Below are 24,577 nucleotides of genomic sequence, written 5' to 3'. Positions count from 1 at the left end.
CACAGAACTGCTGCTCACTGGATATTTTCTCTTTTTCTCAGACCATTCTCTGTAAACCCCAGAGATGGTTGTGCGTGAAAATCCCAGTAGATCAGCACCGACAACCATGCCCCGTTCAAAGTCACCTAAATCACCTTTCTTCTCTATTCTGATGCTCTGTTTGAACTGCAGCAGATCGTCTTGGCCATGTCTACATGCCTAAATGCATCGAGAAGAAGCCATGTGATTGGCTGATTAGAAATTTGCATTAACGAGAAGCTGGGCAGGTGTACCTAATAAAGTGACTGGTGTAGTGTAGGTATCACATAGGTCTCTGTCACATGTTGCAGTGCCCTCTTTTGGACACTTGAGGGCACTAGCTTGTTTTGTAGTTTAACTTAATTTCCTAGAATCCTTTGCACTTCTGATTGTATTCTGTTACAGCTGTCTCTTGTTTGCTAATTTAGCCCTGTCTTTTTAAACCCTTTTGTATTGTGTTTTAGTTGCCTTGGGATTTTGTTAGCCCCTCATGTCTGGTATGTTTGTTTGGTTATCTAGTTTTGTATTTGCTTATTTTTTAATTTTTTGTCAGTTCTTTTGTCTCGACTCATTTCTAGATTTTTGTATCTTGCTTGAAGTTCCTGTGCAAGATTAGGAAACCCCTTTGTTTTAGTCAAAATAAATTGCTGCACATGGATTTTTGTGTTTTGTGATTCTCCATCTCGTGACAGGTATCATTATATATAGATCAGTGGATCAGGATAGTTTAGTCTATGATCAGCATCAACTGATCTATATATAATGAAGACATTATAGATATATATTCTATATTATAGATCAGTGTTCGTATAGCAATGCAACAATGGTTTTCACAATAGTTTATGCAAAATCTGTATCACAGTGAGGTGTAAAATATTAAATAAATGTTATGTGCCTTGAGGGAAATGTTCAATCGCAAGTAATATCATTATCCTAGTACTCAACAATGTCACATATATTTTTTGGGTATCATGCAGCTGTAGTTTCTGTTTATATTAATGATAATAATTAAATTTAATAAAACTATTTAAATAAAAGACAACATGGTGGCTCAGTATATGTGAATTGAATACACTTAACTGGCTGCAGTGTATTAGTGTGTGTGAACGTGAGAGTGTATGGGTGTTTGCCAGTACTGGGCTGCAGCTGGAAGGGCATCCGCTGTGTAAAGCATATGCTGGATAAGTTGGCGGTTCATTCTGCTGTGGCGAGCCCTGATGAATAAAGGGACTAAGCTGAAGGAAAAGACATGAATGAATATTTAAATAAAATACAATATTTTAATCTTTGTGTTCCAAATAATTCTATTTTAGCTAAACAGATTGAGGAATATTTACAAACTGTAGATTTCCCAAATCTATCTTTTTCACATACGTAATACCAAGCATATTAGTATTAGTAGGCTGTTTTTTTTAGAGACATGGTATTATTTCTCAAAAATGTCTACGTACTATTACCGTTTTTATGTTTACATTTCTAGTTATATTATTTTTGTGCTTATGGCAATTTTTTTTATATATATATCTTTATTATTAACAGTTATTTAATAGACAGTTATCCATAGTGTTTTAAAGTCTAAACACTGTAACCTCGTCTTTTTTATTTAATTAGATCAGAAAAAAAATATCTACTACCTGCTTATTTTAGCATGTTTATTACATGAAAGATTTTTTTAAAAGCTAATAAAAATACATTAATAATTTAGTAAAATAAAATAATTTAATAAAAGTGTATTTAAAACTTTGTATTCCAGGTCAAAGCATATTGTGTGTTTCTTTTATTTTTTTTATTTGCTTTGCTCTGCCCCGTAAAATGAACAAATATCAACTCTGCCCTACATAAACGCGAAGCTAGTGGAAATGCGCGTACACAAGTTACGCACGTTTGTAAATCTCTATTTATGTTTACGCCGATAGCGCAGTGACATCTGAAAACATTCCGGCAGTGCGCTTTTACCTACGCCACCTGCGTACGCGTTTTTTCAGCGCACAAGAGCAGCCTCACATCCACCTGACCGGCCGACAGACCACACCTCTCGCTCGGGGTGCGCTGTGCAACCCAGCCGCCTTCCAGGATATCAAAACAGTCGCTGACAGAGTGGGCCTTCATCTCCACCATCACCGAGCCTGCTGTCGGGTGTGTGCATGCAGCATAATGGAGCAGGAGAAACCCCGAACGGAGAACCGCCTCCGCTTTCATTTAGCGCAGCAGCAGCTCCGCTTCAAATGGCAACATCACGGGTGAGGAGGTTCGCGCAGGAGGGGCGGACGGTCCCTCCTCAGCCCAGAGTGATGGTGGTGTTTTCGGCTGCGAGTGACTCTGAGAAACCGGGGGATGCGATGTCGGGTGCGGACAAAGGAGAAGAGGAGTACCGCAAACCAGCCATTCCTGTCGCTAACCTGAATCTAGCCAAATCCCTTCGCACTTTAGACGCACCTGAGGAGGTAAAGTCGCCGCGGTTTAACAGAGGATGTGCTATTTTTATCACTATACTATAAATGTGATTAAACTGTAAAATACATAGGAGTTTAATAGCTTTTTTCCGCAAAAATAAGATTAGATCATCTGGAAAATCAGCGTCAAAGTTTTCCAGGGCTTAATTATAACCGTTTCCATAGGCAACAGATGTATTGAGCGTGTTTGCCTCCTTATTGGCGCAATCTGATTGGTTGCTTTTCCCAGTAGGGCGCCTCTGATTGGTTCCCGTCGCGTGTCTGTCAAAACATTGGCTGGATTAAAGTAATCGCGCTTTGCGAAGTCCTGGCTAAAGTTGTCGCCGCAGAGTTACTGCTGATAAACCCGGTGTGACCTGTTAGGATGTGTAATATGATTAGGTTAACACCCTTGTTTATCATTTCTAACGGGGTTTTAGAGGAACTTCAACTGTAGCAGTACTTAAAGGAGACTTTAATCTGCCTGCTTTACCAAATGATTGACCATATTTTGACTGTAAATAATGGTGTACACACACAGCATTGCTGGTTTACAAGAAAATCAAACAAAAATATTCAACTACAATATTGCAACTACTACACTTGATTTTGGTGTACAAACAACAACAAGAAAGTATGTTAAATGAGAATCTGTAATGTGTTATGGCATACTTCAAAAAATCGAGATGATTTAGCATTCAAAAATGTTTTATTTTGATTATTTTTTAAATAAGTTGGTCTTACACTTCATATTTTCTTATTTTTTTAAACTATATGTATTATTTCTGGTACTTTTACCATAAACCGACATATCTACCTCTACCAAATGGTTGATATTTTAGAAATTATGGGATGTGTTGAAAAAAAATGCATTGAGTGTGTTAAATAGCGACATTAGAAGTTAAGAAATGCAATACAAAAATGTTTTTGTTGGTGGGGCACGTGAAAACTGCTTGTTATACAGCACGGTTTAAAATTTGGAGTCAGAAAGATTCACTATGTAGGCCTATATATTATTTAGTACTTTTGAAATGGACACAATGGACAGAAAATACACTTACAGTGGGTAGCACAATTGCCTCGCTTGTTCGAGTCTCGGCTGGGCCAGTTGGCATTTCTGTCTGGAGTTTGCATGTTCTCCCAGCATTTTCTCCGAGTGCTCCGGTTTCCCCCACAAATCCAAAGACATGCGCTATAGGTGAATTGGCTAAGATAAAATTGGCCGTAGTGTATGTGTGTGAATGAGTGTGTATGGAAGTTTCCGTATGTGACGGGTTGCAGCTGGAAGGGCATCCTCTGTGTAAAACATATGCTGGATAAGTTGTTGGTTTGTTCTGCTGTGGCGACCCCAGATTAATAAAGGGACTAAGCCGAAAATAAAATGAATAATTGAATGAATGAATGTTAAAAAAGAAATGCTGCTCTTTTGAAATGTTATGAATCAAAGAATTGTGGAGAGAAAATGCACAGAAGTGCTTTAAAAACATTAAGCAGCAGCGCATCTGTTTTGGCAATATAATTTGAGCTGATAATAAGGCATGTTTCTAAAAAAAAAATCATCATATTAGAATAATTTGTGCATGATCATGTGACACTGAAGATTGGAGTACTAGAGATTCTGCTTTGCCATCACAGTAAGAAAATAATATTTAGAAATAATGCATAGAAAATGGGTGTTTTAACCCTTATGTACTGTTGGGAATGTTTTCATCCACTCTGGGGTGATTTTGGGTCTTAATTTGGCCATAACCTTTTGTGTTTCAGTTTGCAGAATGATTTTAGTGACAAATCTTATTTTGACACATATTTTGAGAAAATGCTTTGAATTTAAAAAAAACCTCAAAGACACACTCTGGGCAAATTTACTACCCTTTTGTTATGTTCGGGATGAAAACATCCACTGAAATAAACTGCTGTAAAAGTGCTTCAGATTAATATTTTTTGGCATAAATCTGTTCATCAACCTAAGTCCGGATCAAAACTACTAAACTGATTAGAAAATTTCAGGATTTTAACTCTTTAAATGCCAAATTCACAAATGATGTCACTGATTTGGTAAAAAACACACAAAATGAAGTATTTTCAATATAAAAAGTAATTGTGGACTGGATTTTTAAAAACTTTTATCACAATCTTGGACATGTGAAACAACATTGCCTTTGATGCATGTTTTTGATTAATTTTTTTTTTTCTCCCTAATTTACTGTTGGTGGCTGTTTTTGCCCCATTGACTTCCATTATAACCACATTTTTATTACAAAGCCATGACACCATCTAATCATGCATTTTTTTATTGATGGTGGTTTTCCCTGTTGGGAAGAGCTAAAATTAATATTTTTTACTGTTGATCAATTGGAACCATTAACCCTTTAGATAGGCCTGTGCAAAAAAAGCTTATTTTCTGGATTTTTTATGGAGAATAACAGCAAATTAAAGCGTGTATATGTGTGTCTGTGAGTGTGTGAGAGTGACCTTTGCACACTTACCTTGATGTGTCTGAGAAAATCAAAATACGCATCTCAGCTATTAGAACTACATGGAGTAAACAAAAACAAAGACTGTGTATTGAAAAAATGAAAATCTAACAATGCATCAAAGACAATGTTGTTACTAATCGTCCAAGACTCTGATTAAAGGGGAAAAAATCCAGTCCACAATTACTTTTTGTATTGAAAATACTTCATTTTGTGTGTTTTTTTCCCACCAAATCAGTGACATTATTTGTGAACTTGGCAATTAAAGAGTTAAAATCATGTAATTTTTAAAAACATTTAGTAGTTTTGATCAGGACTGAGGTTGATTAACAGATTTCTAAAAAAAAAAAAGAAGGAAATATTAATCTGATGCATTTTTACAGCAGGTTAATTCAGTTAATGTTTTCATCCCTAACATAACAAAAGGGTAGTAAACAGTGAACAAGGGTTAAATGAACATAATATTTTTCACTATTACTATCCATTCTTTTTTGGAAGGACCTAATGATTCATCGTTTATATCAACAGTTGACCTTCTATTTCTGTTTGATCTAGTGCACTGCATTGAATTAACTGAGACTTATAGAGGTTACATGTTTTTGTTACATTGATTATTCTGTTGTCTTCATTTTGTAAGTCGCTTTGGGTAAGAGGATATCCCAAATTATTAAATGTAAAATGACAGAATGTTGTAATCCTTGTTATGAAACATTAAAAATTCTTACCAACCCTAAACTCTTGAACGCTAGTGAACATTGAGACTAATGTAAAAATGCTATTTCCGTCGCTCCTCTTTCTCCACAGTTTCCTGAGGTCATCCCCTTGAATGTAGGAGGAACATATTTCACCACTCGGCTGTCCACCCTGCGACGTTATGAGGACACTATGTTGGCCGCCATGTTTAGTGGCCGCCACCACATTCCCCGGGATGCAGAGGGACGATATTTCATCGACCGGGACGGAACATATTTTGGGTAAGTGTTTAGATTAGTGAATATCTGATTATGGTTGCTGCCTAGAACCCAGAAATACAAAGTAAACATTTTGATTAGCTGAATATAGCGTTTGGTGGATTACTTAAATAACTGCTTGATATCCAGTTAAAAAATGACATGCTTATATGAAGCTTTGTATATACTTCTCTGGCTTTAGGGATATTCTGAATTTCTTGCGCGAGGGTGAGCTGCCTCAGAGGGACCGAGTTCGTGCCGTGCACAGAGAAGCTCAATATTATGCTATCGGACCTCTTTTGGAAAACCTGGAAGACACACAGCCTCTCACTGGAGAGAAAGTGCGACAAGCTTTTCTTGATCTCTTACCCTATTATAAAGGTAATATAAATGATTAGAGGCTTAACTATATAATAATGTATAGTTTTTTGTAAGAGTAAAAGGACTGCACAATTTTTTTACATTATTATAAACACTACCTGACCAAAGTTTTAGAAATAACAAATAATAACTTGACTTCTAGTTGATCATTTGGTATCATAAGTGGCTTATATAAAAAAAAAAAAGGCCTATAAATTACGCTAATTTTACCAAAATAAAATATGGTCATGCCTTGATTTTTTATTATTAAATTAGGACAGTAAGGTCTGACTAGCTTAGACAAATGTCATGTCACTTAACAGAAATAATGTACAGTATAGGACCCCAGAGTTCATCAAGATTCTTTGGATTCATCTTCAATTCCTTCTCCTTTACCTTAGCCCAGACATGCTCAATAATGTTCATATCTGGTGACTGGGCTGGCCAATCCTGGAGCATCTTGACATTCTTTGCTTTCAGGTACTTTGATATAGAGGCTGAAATATGAGAAGGAGCGCTATCCTGCTGAAGAATTTGCCCCCTCCTGTGGTTTGTAATGTAATGGGCAGCACAAATGTCTTGCAACCTCTAAAATGTTGATGTTTCCATCCACTCTGCAGATCTCTCGCACACCCCCATACTGAACTTCAAACCATGATTTTTCCTTAACCAAACTTGACTTATTTCTATAAGCATCTTGGGTCCATGCAGGTTCCAATAGGTCTTCAGCAGTATTTGTAATGATTGAGATGCAGTTCAACAGATGATTCATCTGAAAACTCAACCTTCTGCTACTTTTCCAAATGATCAACTAGAAATCAAGTTGTTATTTGTTGCTCCTTCACCTGAGATTGATGACAAGACTTTTGTCAGGTAGTGTATAGTTATTGGAGTTATTATAAGAAAAAAATATCCTGAGCTGCCTGAAATTGTAATTAATGGCTAAAAAAATTGTAATTCTAGTCTTCGTGTACAATCCAATACAGTGCATCCGGAAAGTATTCATAAAGCGCTTCACTTTTTACACTTTTTTTGTTACAGCCTTATTCCAAAATGGATTAAGTTAATTTATTTCCTCAAAATTCCACACACAATACCCCATAATGACAATGTGAAAAAAGATTTTTATTAACATTTATTAAAAATAAAAAAGCTGAAAAATCACATTTACATAAGTATTCACAGCCTTTGCAGTGAAGCTCTTAATTGAGCTGTGGTAAATTCAGTTGATTGGACATGATTTGAAAAGGCACACACCTGTCTATATAAGGTCCCAGGGTTGACAGTGCACGTCAAAGCACAAACCAAGCATGAAGACAAGGTGTCTGAGTTGTCTGTAGACCTCCAAGACAGGATTGTGTTGAAGCACAAGGCTGGGGTAGGTACAGATACAGATAAATGTCTGCTACTCTGAAAGTTCCAATGAGCACAGTGGCCTCCATCATCCATAAGCAGAAGATGTTTGGAACCACCAGGACTCTTCCTAGGGCTGGCCAGCCATCTAAGCTGAGTGATCGGGGGAGAACGGCCTTAGTCAGGCAGGTGATCAATAACCCGATGGTCACTCAAAGCTCCAGCGTTCTTCTGTGGAGAGAGGAGAACCTTACAGAAGGACAACCATCTGTGCAGCAATCCACCAATCAGGCCTGTAGGGTAGAGTGGCCAGACAGAAGCCACTCTCTGCCTGGAATTTACCAAAAGGCATCTGAAGCACTCTCAGACCATAAGAAACAAAATTCTCTGTCACCGCTCATCACCAGGCTAATACCATCCCTACAGTGAAGCAGGAACTGGAAGACTAGTCGGGATAGAGGGAAAGATGAACACAGCAATGTACAGAGACATCCTGAATGAAAACCTGCTTCAGAGTGCTCTTGACCTCAGACTGGGGCGATAGTTTATCTTCCTGCAGGACAATGACCCAAAGCACACCACCAAATTATCAATGGAGTGGCTTCACAACAACTCAGTGAATGTCCTTGAGTGGCCCAGCAAGAGCCCAGACTTAAATCCTATTGAACATCTCTGGAGAGATCTGAAAATGGCTGTACACTGTCGCTTCCCATCCAACCTGATAGAGCTTGAGAGGTACTGCAAAGAGGAATGGGCAAAAATTCCCAAAGACAGGTTGTGCCAAGCTTGTGGCATCATATTCAAAAAGACTTGAGGCTGTAATTGCTGCCAAAGGTGCATCAACAAAGTATTGAGCAAAGGCTGTGAATACTTATGTACATCTGATTTTTCAGATTTTTTATTTTTATTAAATTTGCAACAATTTCAAAACGTCTTTTTCACATTGTCATTATGGGGTATTGTGTGTAGAATTTGGAGGAAATAAATGAATTTAAACCCTTTTGGAATAAGGCTGTAACATTAAAAAATGTTAAAAAAGTGAAGCGCTATCAATACTTTCCGGGTGCACTGTATCATTGTTGATGCTAAATAAAATTTGTCAAAACTTTCATAACTCTGAAATCAGGCCCCTAGCCAGGGGGATTCAGGTGGTTCGAAATAGTGATCATAAATAGTGAAAATAACTAATTGAAAAAGGTTTTTAGACCAAGTGAAATCCTCTGTTAGCTGTAGCTTCGGTGTGACTCCGCTAATCAGCTTTGGCCAATGCACACAGTTATTTTTCATGAGTTCAACATCCAGCTGTGCAAGAAAACAAGTGTATCATCTTTCGCTACTGTTTTTGAATAGAGAAAATTTTTCACAAGTAACTTTAATTCTAAATCTTGGACCTTATTCTTGAAACAAAAAATGACCAATGAAAAGTTGTGAAGCACCAAAAGGGACCAATATTAAAATGAATTTGAATAAGAATTTGGCTATTGTTATCCATGAATTTTCGAATGTACTTTTTTTGGTTATGATAAAGCTTTTTCAGCTAAAATAGTGCTTAAAATGTATTTACATCTCATAATTAAATAGTTGCCTAAATAAAGCCTATAACTGCAAAAAGGTCTACCTTTTGAGGAAAAAAAAGAGCCATTCCTTTCACCAGGCTGGCTACGGGCCTGAAAATGAGACAAAATATTGTAGTTTGTCATATCATTACCTGATAATATATTGTTTCACCTGTAGAAATCATAAATAAAAGGGAATTTTGAATTGACTTAACATTGCTCCTTTTTCTGCACTAGAAAATCTGGAGCGCATCGTGGAGATTGCGAAACTCCGTGCCATGCAGCGGAAGGCTCGTTTTGCGAAACTGAAGATCTGTGTGTACAAGGAAGAGATGCCCATCACCCCTTATGAAAGACCGCTGTTCAACTCATTGCGTTTTGAGCGCTCAGAGAGTGAGGCCAAGCTGTTTGAGCACCATTGTGAGGTCGACGTGTCCTTCGGGCCCTGGGAGGCAGTGGCGGATGTTTATGACCTTCTGCACTGCATAGTAAGCGATCTGGCAGAGCGCGGCATCTCTGCTGACCAGCAATGCATCGGCGTTTGCGACAAACACCTTATCAATCACTACTATTGCAAAAGGCCCATCTATGAGTTTAAAATCACCTGGTGGTGAAGGTGAGGTGTTTCATCAGGAACTGAGATCTGAAGCGATGTTTGCTGTGGTCTACATGAAACCAGCAGGACTCAAAACGAGTGGAAGAAACTACAAGCTTCTGAATAAGATGGCTGTTATTGTTGCTGTTGCTGTGGTTTGCAACCCCAAATTTCCTTTATGGGCAGCTCTATTGATTGTTTTTTATTGTTTACCTTCCTTGTTCCTTTAGAATAAACCCAGAATTGTTTAATTCAGTTGTAGATCTACAGGGGTTTTCTGGAACGTCCTCAAGAGAAGTGAACTGATGTGAAACAGTGTTTTTTTTTGTTGTTGTTATTATTATTATGACATCTCTGCAAAGTATGTTTTTGTGTTAGATGTATTGAATGTATTAACAGTTCGATCAAGACTCAATCAACTGCACTCCTAATGGGAAATTGGAAATTTGTCATTGCTTGTGACACATTTCTTTAGAAGGAAACCTTGCTCCTCTTCAGTATTTTTGATATTGTTTTACTCCATTTGTTTTATTTATATATACATTGGAGCTGACCTGTGTTATGTTGCCAATAATAAGCATTATAGATCAAGCAATCTAAGCAGAAACTGACTTCATCTAGAATACAAAGGTCTAGCATTTATAGCCACCCAAAGCTTCACATAAAGCCTTCAGAAAAAACAACACCCCCCTTAGGCAAGCATAATTTTTTTATTTTTATTTAAATATACTTTTGTTTTTAGAATAAGCTTCTAGATTAATTACGAAATGTCCTAAATATGAGTATATTTATTTAAAATCATACTATACAAAGACTGTTAGTCAACTTTCTGCAGGTTAAATAGCCTATTTTGCTACTTTGACACTTTTTGAAATTATTTTCTGCTGCCAAATGCATTTGTTCATGCTTGCCATAATCCTCAACGATTGCATTATTTGATATTTTATCCACCTGAAACCTCTATTCGTTTCGCTCTGAGAGCTGTGAAGGCCACACGAAGTTGCATGAGCTCTCTTGTGTTTTGGCAGCAGAATATGTCACAGCCATGCTTCTGATAATCCTAACTGAGCTCAACTTTGTTGCTCAATCTGATGCATATTTGTTTTCTGTTGTACATTTGGTGAATACAGTTTGTATTGCATTATTGTACTGGCTCCTAATGTGCTGATAATAAACCATATATTTTGCAATCTATTAAAAGCATTTCCCACGTATTTTGAACGTTATGAGATTGTAACTTCATAAAAAAAATTATAATGTTTTCGTAATGTTTTTTTCTTTCTTTTTTATTATTTATTTCAAAAACTGTTAACAACAGAGTGAAGAACTTGGAACATTAGAAAAAAATGGAGATGTTGTTACAATCTGTATTATACAGATAAGAAAAAAGGGAAAAAAAATTAAATTAAATTAAAAAATAAATAAAACATTTTTGACCTTTAAAATACGTTTTTAATGCCCATTAAAGACAAAATATATTACTTATATTCAATTAAAAAATAGCCAAAATTGGATTCCCCTTAAATTTACAATAAACTTACCCATTATAATAAAAATATTAACAATGTACTGAATGCAAGATTTAGAGTTGTAATAAAAGAACATTATGCCAATAGTATTTAAACAAATATCAACATTTGTCTTTTCTGAGAGATATATATTTTTATTTTTATTTTACATGGTTCCGTCCAAAATTATTTAACACAATTACATTCACAAGAATGATGCAGAATGGTTTCTTCCAAGTCACAAGATGTACATTTGTTTTCAATATCTAGCATATATATTTATACTCAAACTCAATTCCTGGGAGGTCGCAGCTCTGCACAGTTTTGCCCAACTCTAATCAAACACCTTGATTAGTTTGATTTTCTGAGCTTGATTAGGGTTGGAGCAAAACTGTGCAGAGCTGCGGCCCTCCAGGAATTGAGTTTCAGACCTATGCATTACAAGGATAGCATCTATGTGATATTTTGTATGTAATTTTTTTTTTACTTTGTTAGTTAGCAAATACTTAAGTGGGGGATTCCAAGTAACGTTTCAATTTATGTTATATGTGGCCAGCCATTTAAAAGAAGAAGCTGGAATTGTTGAATGGTTACATTTTTCGTAATAGTAAATGTTGACATTTCGAGCTCAGCCCACCCATTGCCTCTACGTCACCAGTCGCCTAGATATGACGTCGTTGTGACCCGGAGAAGAGACCGCTGACGAGGTATATGTCCTCTATTTTAAGATTAAACACTGTATTTTGCCATTCATTTCTTAAATATGTTTTTTTGCTTATTTATAAACGGAAAGTTACAGCGTTATGCCATATATTGCCAACCGCAAGTTGCGTTTGTTTTTAGCCACGTAGCTGTTTTGCTAGCTTGACGTGTTTGCTTGCCTGCGGCGGATTGAATGACATTTTGTTATTTTCGGTAAATAAAATAAGCCTTAGATTAGTTTCTGCCCGCGTGTTAAAATAAGCAGACAAAATAACCTCAAATTACTGGACTTAAATGTCAAATAAGATATAAAATAATAAAATGAATGTAAGTGAATCTAATATACGCTAAGTTTAGTGTCATCGATGTTAACTTTAGCTAATATAGGAGATCAAAGTTTGTCCTTAAAGTATTTATTCATTTAAAATTATAATTGACGTTTAAATTGTGCTTTTCCTTTTGGTTTGTTCTGCGCAATTGGTTGTTTGATATCAGATTAATTAATTACTAATTGATTTGATATATTATTGACTTTTAACGTAATATTAAATAAGCCGTTAAACTATGTATTTCACTCCCATTTAGCTCTGAAATATCAATCTTAGTTTTAAGATGTTAGTTTGAATGTCTGATTTTCTCATTACTTTCATTTTCATTTGTCAAGTTCTTTAAATGACTCATCTCGTTTGCAGCAATGTTGATATCTCTGGTTGCTCTGCAAGTATTGTCTGCAGAGCAAATTGTGTAATCTAACTTGACTTGCTTCATGCATGTTTAGTTAACAATGTCAGTGTTCGCAATAGCTTCATTGTACATAACCTTTCAGAATAAACAAATGTGTCAAATTCAGTTGCCAAAGGGATTATAAAGTATAACAGGTTAGACTCTCCTAAAATAGCTCAGTGAGTAATAGCTGCATTTATGAACTAACAATAGTCCTTTGAAGGATCAAAACATTTTCAGTCAATCTCAGGCATGTCATAGGCTAAATTAAAGTGAATATATTTGCATTTTTACCTCTTCACTTTTCAGCATTTGGGTGCTTTGATGAACATCGCAGTAAATACCACAATTTTAATTAGGGCTGCATGATATTGGAAAAAACTGACATTGCGATGTTTTGTTTTCCTGTGATATTAAGTATAATTTAACCGAATGAAATGAATAGCTAAAATTGGAAAAAAAAAATAATTTGATATTAATTAGGATGGCTTTTTAGGGAAGTGTATCTGCACAAAATATAATAAATCAATCACAATAACGGATGAATACAGTAGAACAACAATACACATAAATTTAACAGTGCTTTATTGTTGTCTGGGAGTCTAGCAGTGTTCAGGTGCAGAAAATGAATAATCAAATGAAAACAACACTCTATAGTCTTGATTGTACATAAACTCAATTAATCTTTCTTAAAGTTACAAACTTTTATTTTGGCTGAATGCTTTAAACTCCCTTGAAATGGTCATACAGTCACATTTTAAATATAAAAATTATAAACTTTTAGGTAACTTTACCGTACAAATTCTACAAATGAGAAAAGGAGTATCTTGTGTGTTGACTTTTACATGCACTGAGCACTTTTTTCACTTTGTACTAATAAAATAAGATGGGACTGATAGTATCTAGTCAAGTTATTGTTATTTGAATATGCTATAAATGCATTTCAAGATTTTTTTTCTTCTGATGGATTATATATACTTTGCAGTTACTCCAATAAAAACATGTGTTCTCAACTGTGACCCCTGGTCAAATATAATACCGACTGGACATTGGAGATCTTGTGATGTTACTATTGCGGATGCACAAATTGCGATAACAATGCTGAAACGATACATTGTGCAACCCTAAATTGAATATTCTTTTTTTTGTTGTTTGTTTAAGATTTAATGATCAGATTTTTATGACAGTTAACAAACAAAAGTAAAAGAGAAATAACAGTACAAATAGAAAAAAAAATTTAAAGAATATATACAGCAGTACAAAATTGATTAAAAGAATAAAAGATAAACCACACTATAATCCTTATATTATCAACAAACAGTATATGATGTGCATAAACAATATATGACGTTCATTTATTTGACTAATTAAGCATATAAACAGGTCAGTACCGAAAGTTGAGGTTGGCACCATGGTGTATTGGGTAAAATAAATAATGATAATAAAAGAAAAAATTAAAAGAGAGCGAGAGAAAACTTCATTCTTCAAACTTGTGGTTTTGTCAAGAATAGTTGTATGCTAGTGCTATATCAGCATTAGTGCTCATCTGGAAGGTACAGACTAAAAGTGCAAGATGTTCAACCATTCAGAGTATTGACATGCTCCAAGAATGGCAACCAAATGTTAGAAAACTTTATCACTGATTGCTTAATCCATTGAGTATGGGAGGGGGTTTGAGGAGACCTCCACTGCAACAAAATACACCGCCTAGGTAATAATGACAGAAAAGCTATTAATTTAGAAAAATAAAATGGCAACTCACAGTCATGGGGTAGAACTCCAAACAGGCCAATTAACAGAGAAGGATACATTTTAACAGATGTCATTTCTGAAAATGATTCAGAAACAGACTCCCAAAAAGGAAACAAGGTCCAAAACATGTGAACTAGATTTGCAGGTTCAGCATGACATTTGTCACAGTTTGTATCAATAGCTGAGAACATGCAAGCCAGTTTACACTTAGACCAGTGAACTCTGTGTACTACTTTGCACTGTAGAATCCCATGACGAGCACATATAGATGATGCATGGACCTTTTGTTATTAAATTGAATATTCTTAAAAGGCATTCCAAGTTTAAATAATGAATAATTATTCCCTTTAAATGGAAGTGCACACAATAACAGTATCATGCATGTTCATTATTACTCATATTGTCTATGTCTTACCTAGACACAAAAGGATACAATGAGTCAGCGCTCTGAGAGACGGGGGATCCATGTGGACCAGTCAGAACTGCTGTGTAAGAAAGGCTGCGGTTATTATGGCAACGCTGCCTGGCAGGGCCTGTGCTCCAAGTGCTGGAGGGACGAATATCAGAAAGCTCGGCAGAGGCAGATCCAGGACGACTGGGCTCTGGCGGAGAAGTGAGTCATAGATGTGGCGTAGATTATGCAAAAATGATTATTTACTCATCATTAAAACACCTTCCAGTCGTTCCAAACCTTTATCATGCTTCTTTTTCTTTGAAAACAAAAGAAGATATTTTGTAAAATGTTAGACATCAGTAACCACTGACTTCAATAGTAGGAAAAAGCAATTCTACTGAAGTCAATGGTTACAGATTTCCAACATTTTTCAGAATTGCTTCTGTTTTTGTGAAACTCAGGTTTGTGACGGGTGAGTAAATGGTGTCTATCATTTTAATACTCATGAAGATTGAATAAACTGTAGTGGTTTTGGTAGTTCACACAGTAAGAAGGCACTACAGGTGAAGAGAGTAAAAATTAACTAGTAGGTATCACTATACTTTTCCAGTTGTTTGATTTAATTAAGGATTGGAAATATGTTCTTGTGTTGCACATTCTCAAAAAAGTTATTTAAATAAACAAATGAGGCATTATTTATTTAAATATGCACTAATAAGCGTTAATATTTAGCAGAAAATTTGGATGAAGTCCGTTTTAAGATAAAAATTTTTTTTTGGCACTTTAGAGTAAAAAATAATGTACAAATACTTCAAACTAGAATAAGATTGTATGTATAGTATGGATCAGCATTTACATGTGAACAAAACTGTAAAGTCTGTTTGTAAGTTCAGAAGTCAAATTTGAAGACTCCATTAAGGAGGAAAAAAAAAACAATCATAAGAAAACGGAATTTGAAAATATGTATTGTAATTTAAATTAACAGGCGCATATTGATAAAGTGCTACAATAACACTTAAACATGCATTTTGAATGTTTTCATGTATTTTGAATGATGGTATCACTCCTTAAAATATAACTTTAGAGATTTTTTTCTTTTGTTGAACATAAAAGACGATTAATTGAAGAAAGTTGAAAACCTGTAACCATTGACGTCCATAGTATTTGTTTTTCCTACTATGGAAGTCAATGGCTACAGGTTTATTTTTGGGCGAACTATCAACTATTTCGTAAAACTACTAAGTAAATAAACTGTTAAGTAAAAGAATCCCTCACAAAGCAGAAGCGATGTTAACACGCATGACGTATTGATGTGCTTCCTGTTGCAGGCTTCAGCGAGAAGAGGAGGCCGCTTATGTCAGCAGTCACAGTTCCTCACAGACCCAGCCTCCGCAGTCCCACTCCCAGCACTCTCTCGCCACCTTCTCCAAATTCGAGGAGAAGAAAACCAACGAGAAAACCCGAAAGGTCACCACTGTAAAGAAGTTCTTCAGCCCCTCCTCACGCACGGCCCCTAAAAAAGGTACGAGGAGGGTGAGATCGGAGTGTTGTCAGTATGATTTGGGTTGTTTTGCAGCAAGTGACCAGTGTCACCAAAGTGAATGTGTCCTTTTATTCGCCTGCCAAAATTATTTTATGTTTAAATGTGTTTTATGAACATTATCATAGGCTGAAAACAGAGCGGAGCTTTATAGACATCAGTGTCAGTGCTGTAGATGTTCTCTAAATCACCACTTTTTCCTTAGAACCCCAAAGAGAAAATCATACATACGTTTGCTTACTTTTTCTGGAAATCAGGCTTGTTTTCATATGCAAATGACTTCCCTCATCATCATCATCATCATACACGGTCCCAGTTTGATTTTACCATGTTATTTGGAGACGTCTCCATGATAAAGCCTTACGGTATACTTTATTTTCCTGGTCTGCTCCATTTGGCATAGGGCTGCACAATATATCATTTCAGCATTGATATTGCAATGTGCACATCCTCAATAGTCACATTGCAGGATCTGCAATCTTGAATCTGGAATATAGTTGAGCTGGTTTTGAAAACACACATGATTGTGGAGTAATTGCAAAGTTTAAACATAAATATACCAAAAAGTTGTGCATGTGTTTTAAAGCCATATGCATTTCAAGCCAGTTTAAAGAATTCAGGCACAGGAAATTAAAAGTTTAGTGACTTCAGGAAACATTAATTGTATTTATGTGCAGTTTTTCTGCAATGAAGATTAAACAGTGTTATTTAATTTACATTTAATTATTTAATTTGTGTGCCCAACTACTATTAGACTCTCAAAAAAACCCATAAAGCATTTCTTTTTCATTGCTCCACAATGACATCATGCTATTATCATCCAAAATTGATCTGAAATTATAATTTTTTTTTTCAAATAGAGCTATTCATTTAATGTTAAAATCATACTCAATATCGCAGAAAAATGTAATATCGCAATGTCAGTTTTTTCCAATATTGTGCAGCCCTAATTATGCACGTTTTACACACATGCAGTATCACAAAGTGGACTCGTTCTGTTTGAACATTCACTTTGGGCATGCATTGTGTTAATCAGACTATCAGAATGTGTGTGTGCGTGTGCGCGTGTGCGTGTGTGTGTGTGTGTGTGTGTGTAAACATCCACAGACACTTATGATGAAAAATTAGTCACAAGGACTGTTTGCAGACTGTCATGGAATGCAATTTTATACCAGTTTAATTTATTAGACATGAATGATGGTAATTATGGAAAGGCTTTATTATTGAAATGTCAAATATACACTATCATTCAAAAGTTTAAAGTCAGCAGGATTATAAAAATATATTGTTTAATTAGGAATGTAACGATTCACCTAACTCATGATTCCATACGATTCACGATACTAATCTCACGATTCAGTCACGATTTTTTAACATAATTATTTGAAACAAGGTGAACTAGAGCCCTTTCATTTTTTTCTTAAATGCTGCACAATTTTTTGCTAAATATATATTTTCTGCAATAACTAAATTGCTATTTAAAAAACAAAATAAAAAAAAGAAAAATACAAAGTAAAGAAAAATATTTAAAACAAACAAACTAAAACTGTGACTGTGCTGGGATTTTACATATTTTTTAAGGAAATATCATCATATCTATGTTTTCTGGCATTAGCTGAGGTCTTTGCACATTTACAATGTCCCCTGCTAAATAAAACTCTTTCACTGGGGACTGAGATGGCTAGTGTGGAGAGGAATGGATTTTTGCATATTGACGTCTGTGACAGTAGTTTTTCAATGTGCTGACGGTTTATGTGCATCAAATTCGTTGTTCTTTTAGTGTAAGTAAATGTCTTTTTGCAGTATTTGCACACAGTTTGTTGATTTGTCTGGCTCACTTCACCGCTGTCATTTTACTCTGTCGCCCCACCTCTTGCACACCACTGATTTGCAGGTAAATCGAGCTTGTGCCTGTAAACACAGCGCCCCCACTGGTCAAAATGTATCGCGACTCATTTAACATTTCAACTGATTTGAATCATCAATTTTCAACCGACTCATGGTGAATTGTTACATCCCTATATTTGATTAAAGTGTTTTACGCTCACTATAGCTGCGATTGTTTGGAAAAACAACAAAGTAATACTGCAATACTATGAACTAAGAATATAGAAAACCTTCCTTTTGTCATTGTTATAAACAAACATTTATACAAATGTCAATGCTGTTTACAGTTTTGTATTCACAAACTGTAGTCAACATGATGATTTGATAATGTGTGCACCGCTAATCTTGATTCATTGATCCAAATAGAGTAAATGCAGAAGTACTTTTAATTCTTCAGTAACCTGGGTCAGGCGCTTCTGGTGAACTGTATGCCGTTACAAAATCTGTGCGTTTAAGGTCTGTTTTCTTTAAAAATCAGCAATCTCCACTGCCTGATTGATATCCGATATAAAGTGGGTCTCAGAATGTACAAGAAGCACTACTTTTCCCTGCCATGTCTTCAAAATATAAGCATTTTTTTACCCCAGTATATTCAATGGAGCTTCTGTGCTAGCCTGCAAATCCTGACGGCCGTGTGCGTGTAAATTGCTTTTCTTCTCGTTTTACGCTTGAGCAACTAAATGAATGCCAAAATCTATTTAACTGATTGTATTTTAATTACAGTACATTACAACATCGATGCTGTAAAAGGAACTGTATAAAATTGAAAAAGTCACATTAACCGTTCATTGGAAGTTTATCAGAATGGGAAGAAACACTAGCTTTGCATATACTCTAACATTCCAAATAGCAGGGCTTCCCAAGGATAATCCTGTTATTGTGACTTTATTCCTCAATTCCGTCTGCATTTGCTGCATGGAAATCATAAGAACCTAATCAAGTTTTTGCAATAAATCCAGAATAAGTGCATTTATTTAATTAGTTAACTGCCCTCTAGACTTTTTAAATGGTAGTGTATTTAAACCTCCCTCACATTGATGCATTTATATATTCATTTGCGATCATACCATTTTATCATTTGTTTATCTGATGATTTTATTTCAACAAGTGATCCACCCTTCACCTCTCAGTTTTGTTTCCTTCATCTCGTATCTGTTATATTCTGTCTGATCTTCGCCCCAACTCTCCCACTCTTTGTTTCACTATTCATCCCTCCTCTGCCATCACCACATTTTTCATCATTTCACCCCTCCCTTTCGCCCGTTTCCCTTGCCCACCCTGGGTGTTTTAGTCCCCCCCGAAAAAGAAAGAGAGAAAGAGAAAGAGGAGAAGTTGCCAGGCAGGAGAGAGAGCCATGGAGAAAACCTCCTGAGGGATCTGAAGGGCATTTTTACCCAACCCTGGGAAATGAGCTCCCCCACTGAAGGTAACCGACTGAGCTTGAAGGAAAATCTGGGGTTATGAAAAGGGAGAGTGGGTGGAGATTGCAGTGTTTGTCCTTTCTGCGGTCGACCCCTATGTTTTGTGTTGAAGAGGTAAATGGGTATCTCACAGAGCGCAACAAACATTTCATGTTCTTTGTGACGTACTACCCTGATTCCATACTGTAGTGTGTGTATTGCTTTAATCACTTTATGTTAGATGTTTGTGTGTGCGTTTTCTGGTTTATGTGGTTTACAAGGACATAAAATGGTATAGTAACATGGGTATGACCGAGGTATTGCGTTTTTAAGGTGGGTTACGAGGACATACTCGTCCTTAAAGGAACACTCCACTTTTTAATTTTTTAGCTTATTTTTTACCAGGTTTTTATACCACAGCCATATCACCCTGTAGCCCAAGACTGGTTACTCACTAAATCTAAGCAGGGCTAAGCCTGGTCAGTCCCTGGATTGGAAACCACATGGGAAAACTAGGTTGCTGTTGGAAGTGGTGTTAGTGAGGCCAGCAGGGGGTGCTCAACCTGCGGTCTGTGTGGATTCTAATGCCTCAGTATAGTGAAGGGGGTGCTATACTGTCAGTCTTTGGTATGAGACGTTAAACCGAGGTATTGACTCTCTGTGGTCATTAAAAATCCCATGGCACTTTTCGTAAAAGAGTATGGGTGGAACCCCAGTGTCCTGGCCAAATTCTCTCCATCGACCCTTATCCATCATGGCCTCCCAATCATCCCCATCCACTGAATTGGCTGTATCACTGTCTCTACACTCCACCAATAGTTGGTGTGTGGTGAGCGCATTGGTGCCGTTGTCCTGTGGCTGCCATCGCATCATCCAAGTGGTGGTGGTGTGGAAAGACCCCCCTCATGATTGTGAAGCACTTTGGGTGTATGGTCATACACGATAAATGCGCGATATAAATACACATTATGTTTTAAATCCATTCAGTCGATCTCCAGAACTGGCAAGAGCGCTTCTAGCTTAGCTTAGCATAAATCATTGAATCAGATTAGACCATTAGCATCTCACTCAAAAAAAAAAAAAAAAAAAAGCATTTGATAACTTTCCTATTTAAAGTTTCACTCTTCTTACATCACATAAGACAGATAGACAATGAAAATATGCTATTTTCTAGGCCAATATGGCTAGAAGCTATACTGTTATTTCATTCCATACTGATAATATTATGCAGCACCTGAAAATAGTTCCTAACTAGGTAACAGCGCAGCAAAATAGTTCCTAGCAACTCTTCATTTTTCCTTTGGTCTTAGTACACAACTACAGAAGAGATAAGCTTTAAATAAGAAATTGATCTAAAATCGTATGTACTTATTGAATTTATATCTAATGGTCTAATCAGATTTAATGATTTATGCTAAGCTAAGCTAAAATACTCCTGCCAGACAAGGAGATCAACTGAATGGATTAAAAAATGGTAAAACTCTACCGTTTAACTCTAGAGGAGTTGTAAAAGTGGTGTTCCTTTAAAACAAAATCAAAAATTTGTCTTTCAATTTTTGCCACAGGTGTCCTGTGAGTGGATAGGGTTATTAAGCTATAAGGCATATAGTAAGCAGTTTTTACAGTATAAAATGCATTACGCATATCGAGAATCCTCGTAAACCACATATACAATAATGTACAGTGTGTGTGTGTATGTGTGTGTGTGTTTGTGTTTGCGTGTGCATGTGCGCGCGCATCAAAAAAGACCTGATTGATCACCCTATCATTTTTTTTTCATGTTCACTGTCTCATTGTCATGCGTCCTCCTCTTTTCTTGTCAATCTGGTGGCAGCTCTGGTATCGAGGCTGAGAGGTGGGTATTAGTGCCATATCACTGTAGCCCTCCAGCACAAATCACAGAAAACAAACCAGTGTTGTATGTGAGCTGCATGCATTATTGCATTCAGGCTGAAACTCTTGGAACGCCTCATTAGTCAATGGGGCGTTCAGAAAAACAGGTGTAACCGCGTCTGTTTGTGTAGTGTTAGCCAAAGCATGCAGTTACTCCATTCATTCAGCTTCTCTATTTCATTCTTTGACTCTGATATGATGTCAAAGGTGTTAGCATGGTGACAGATCAATATTTCCGTATAATGGCCTACTCCTGAACAGTCTACAAATTGATTTGGACTTATGCCGTGACTTTTTATGTTGTTTAGTTGATGGAGTTGTTCTTTATTCTGTGCAGAATGTCATAAGTAATTCTGTCCAAGCTATACTGTTGACTCTCAAAAAACATTGACTACTCATTGGACTTCAGTTGTAGTGAGAATGATGGGAAAGGACTTAATTTCTCATGACATTCTTTGAAGAACGCTAACTTCCATTTGCATTGAATCTATTTTAAAGATGTAGTTCACCCAAAACTGTTTTTTTTTTTTCTGTTGAACACAAAAGTAAATAAATCAAAAGATTTTTGTTATTGTATGAAAACACACGGTTCCAGCATTCTTCAAAATATCTGCTTTTTTGTTCAATAGAAGAAAAAAACTGAAATCAGTTTGGAACAAGTAAAGGGAGATGAAACAATGATAGAATTTTCATTTTTGGGTGAACTATCTCTTAAAATGAACACTCCAGTTTTTAAAATATAAGGTCATAAGAAATAAGATCATTTTACAACCCCACAAGAGTTAAAGTTACCATTTCTGCCAATCTCCGGGTCTGACAGGAGCACTTTTAGCTTAGCTTAGCATAAATTATTTAATTAGATTGGACCATTAGTATTAAATAAAGAGTTTTGGTTATTTTATTTAAAGCTTGACTCTTCTGTATGACTATTCTCTTCTTTTGACTCTTTTCATGCACTTCATAATATTATTGCACCTGCTGGAGCCATGGTATGGTAGCAAAGTTTTTTTATGCCAGTATAAGAGTATAATTCCTAGGCATATTGGCTAAGTAAATAGCAACTGTTGTTGTCTGTCCGTCTGTCTTAGTACACGATGTAACTCCAGGAGACTCATAGGAAAATTATTAAAACTCTTTTTTGAATTATTTGAACAAGATGCTAATGGTCTAATCCGATTCATTCATTTAAGCTAAGCTAAGCTAAAAGTGCTCTTTCCATACTCTGACATCAGCTGACTGGATTTGACTTGTAAAATGAACATATTTCTAAAAAAAGGTGGAGTGTTTCTTTAAAATCCAACTAGTTTATAAAATTAGTTTGTAAACATACTGTGTGCGTATTTGTATTCCTCAGAGAGCCATGAGGCAAAAACACCCAGTCCGTCCATCACCCGTCAGTCCAGCATCGAGACCGATCGCGTGTCACGAGACTTTTTGGAGTTCCTCAAGACCTTGCATAAGCCTGGCAGAGAGATCCACAAACACAGTCGTGCATTTATTGAGAGCATGGGGAATAAAAAGGTGAGGATCAGGCTTACATAAAGTTTATATCATATTTTGATGTTATTAAAGAGCCCCAATTATGCATTATAAAATATTATATTTTGGTTTTGGTCTTCAACAACAGTCTGATATGGTTGCAAGGTCAAAAACACCTTCATTGTCTCATAATATGCATTTTTTTTTCATCTAATTATGCCAACAACTCCTATATAATTTGTTCAGTGATTCATTTGTTGCCAAACCCCTTTTTAGTGTGATGCTAATCTGTGCTGATTGGTCCAATGAACCAGTAATTGTAATTGGTCGACTGGGTTCAGCGTGAGACAGAGAGAAACACCCACCACGGTTATAAAGAAACACAGAGTATGTGAGAGCACAATGCAGCAATGCAATAAAGCAATGCAGTTAAACACCAGCACATTACTCTATACTCTTAAATCTAACCACAGGTAATAACAACGACACACATTCAGTATTAATCCACACAGTGGCAAAAGCTGAACTATTTTGAAAATTGACTGCGCTGCGCGTGTATGAACAGCCGATGGTGGCCATAGCAAAGGTAAATGGCAGAGGATCGCGAGTTCAGAAATGCATTTAAATCAGTGAAGGAAGAAGCAGACGTCACGTTTTTAACGTGGTTTTGGATGCAATAGCCCATACAGATTCAACCTGAGAAAACAGTACAAGCACTGATTTATAATAGATAAGTTATCACAAGCCACGTGGAGCGATTACAACTTACAACACACTATTAGATACATATTTTGCAAACTACAGAAAACGAGGCAACAATTTTAATCACACTTGCATGTTATGATCTAGAGGAAGAAGAAACTGGTTTATACAAAGACAAAGTCCCTGTCAAAGACTGACAAAGTCTCATACATAATAGTCACTGCTGCTCCTTCCTTTAGTAGTAAACGGAAGGCGAATCCCATGTTGCAGCGTAGGTTCAAAAATCAGAAAAATGTCAGGAACAAACACAGTACACAGTTGGCTATACTGTGTCATTTTTGTGAAAAGAACTTTAACCTTTTATTCCCTGCAGCCGAATCTCCATCTGTCAGTGATCGTCATCTTTGCGTCATGATCAGTCCCATGATCCCCACGCTCCGCTAGTTTCTGAAGGGAAAGGTGCATTAATGTTTAACCGGATCCGGCACTACATATTTGGTGATGTACCGTATCGACATAGACGCGTCCAGGCAAAAGTTCCGAACCCAACTTGATTCATTTATTCGACTCCAAGACAACTATTTCATTAAAGAATCAATAGTTTTAAACACGGTGCTCTGTGTTACACATTGCAAGGAAGGTCATTTTCAAAAACCCATAATAGGGGCTCTTTAATCATTTTAGTAAACATTATATTTTGTATTTTCTCTCAGCAGGATCTTAGCGCTGAAGAACTGTCTGAATGTGTGCAGGACTTCTATCAGGGCATGTCTGACCGACTCTTGAATCATTTTAAAGGTAGGATTCAAGCTTCCGAGAAACCCAGCAGTGATGAATCACTCAAAAATTGTAAATCAAT

At 36.3% G+C, this 24,577-nt stretch overlaps 2 protein-coding genes across 7 annotated transcripts in view; both read left to right on the top strand.

The window, feature by feature from the left end:
- The first annotated feature begins 1,944 nt into the window (after positions 1 to 1,944).
- kctd7 (potassium channel tetramerization domain containing 7) lies at positions 1,945 to 10,941 on the top strand. Its single transcript, XM_056466869.1, has 4 exons — positions 1,945 to 2,462; positions 5,729 to 5,898; positions 6,077 to 6,255; positions 9,381 to 10,941. The coding sequence occupies exons 1-4, from the start codon at positions 2,163 to 2,165 to the stop codon at positions 9,755 to 9,757; spliced, it is 1,026 nt and encodes a 341-aa protein (XP_056322844.1). The 5' UTR covers positions 1,945 to 2,162; the 3' UTR covers positions 9,758 to 10,941.
- Positions 10,942 to 11,900: 959 nt separating this feature from the next.
- rabgef1 (RAB guanine nucleotide exchange factor (GEF) 1) overlaps positions 11,901 to 24,577 on the top strand; it is a 128,238-nt gene continuing 115,561 nt past the window's right edge. For 2 of the 6 annotated variants that reach the window (XM_056466556.1, XM_056466560.1), the window contains exons 1-6: positions 11,901 to 11,953; positions 14,843 to 15,036; positions 16,146 to 16,339; positions 19,536 to 19,670; positions 22,892 to 23,058; positions 24,432 to 24,516. In XM_056466556.1, coding sequence (XP_056322531.1) covers positions 14,858 to 15,036; positions 16,146 to 16,339; positions 19,536 to 19,670; positions 22,892 to 23,058; positions 24,432 to 24,516 — 760 coding nt within the window. In that variant the 5' untranslated portion in view covers positions 11,901 to 11,953; positions 14,843 to 14,857. The remainder of the gene's footprint in view (positions 11,954 to 14,842; positions 15,037 to 16,145; positions 16,340 to 19,535; positions 19,671 to 22,891; positions 23,059 to 24,431; positions 24,517 to 24,577) is intronic. The other 4 variants (XM_056466558.1, XM_056466561.1, XM_056466557.1 and 1 more) reach the window with 3 other exon arrangements.

The sequence above is a fragment of the Danio aesculapii genome, chromosome 10 (assembly GCF_903798145.1).
Source record: "Danio aesculapii chromosome 10, fDanAes4.1, whole genome shotgun sequence".
In the NCBI taxonomy this organism is placed as follows: Eukaryota; Metazoa; Chordata; class Actinopteri; order Cypriniformes; family Danionidae; genus Danio; species Danio aesculapii.
Note: the sequence above shows the minus strand (reverse complement) of the source record. Positions and strands in the feature narration are given on the sequence as shown.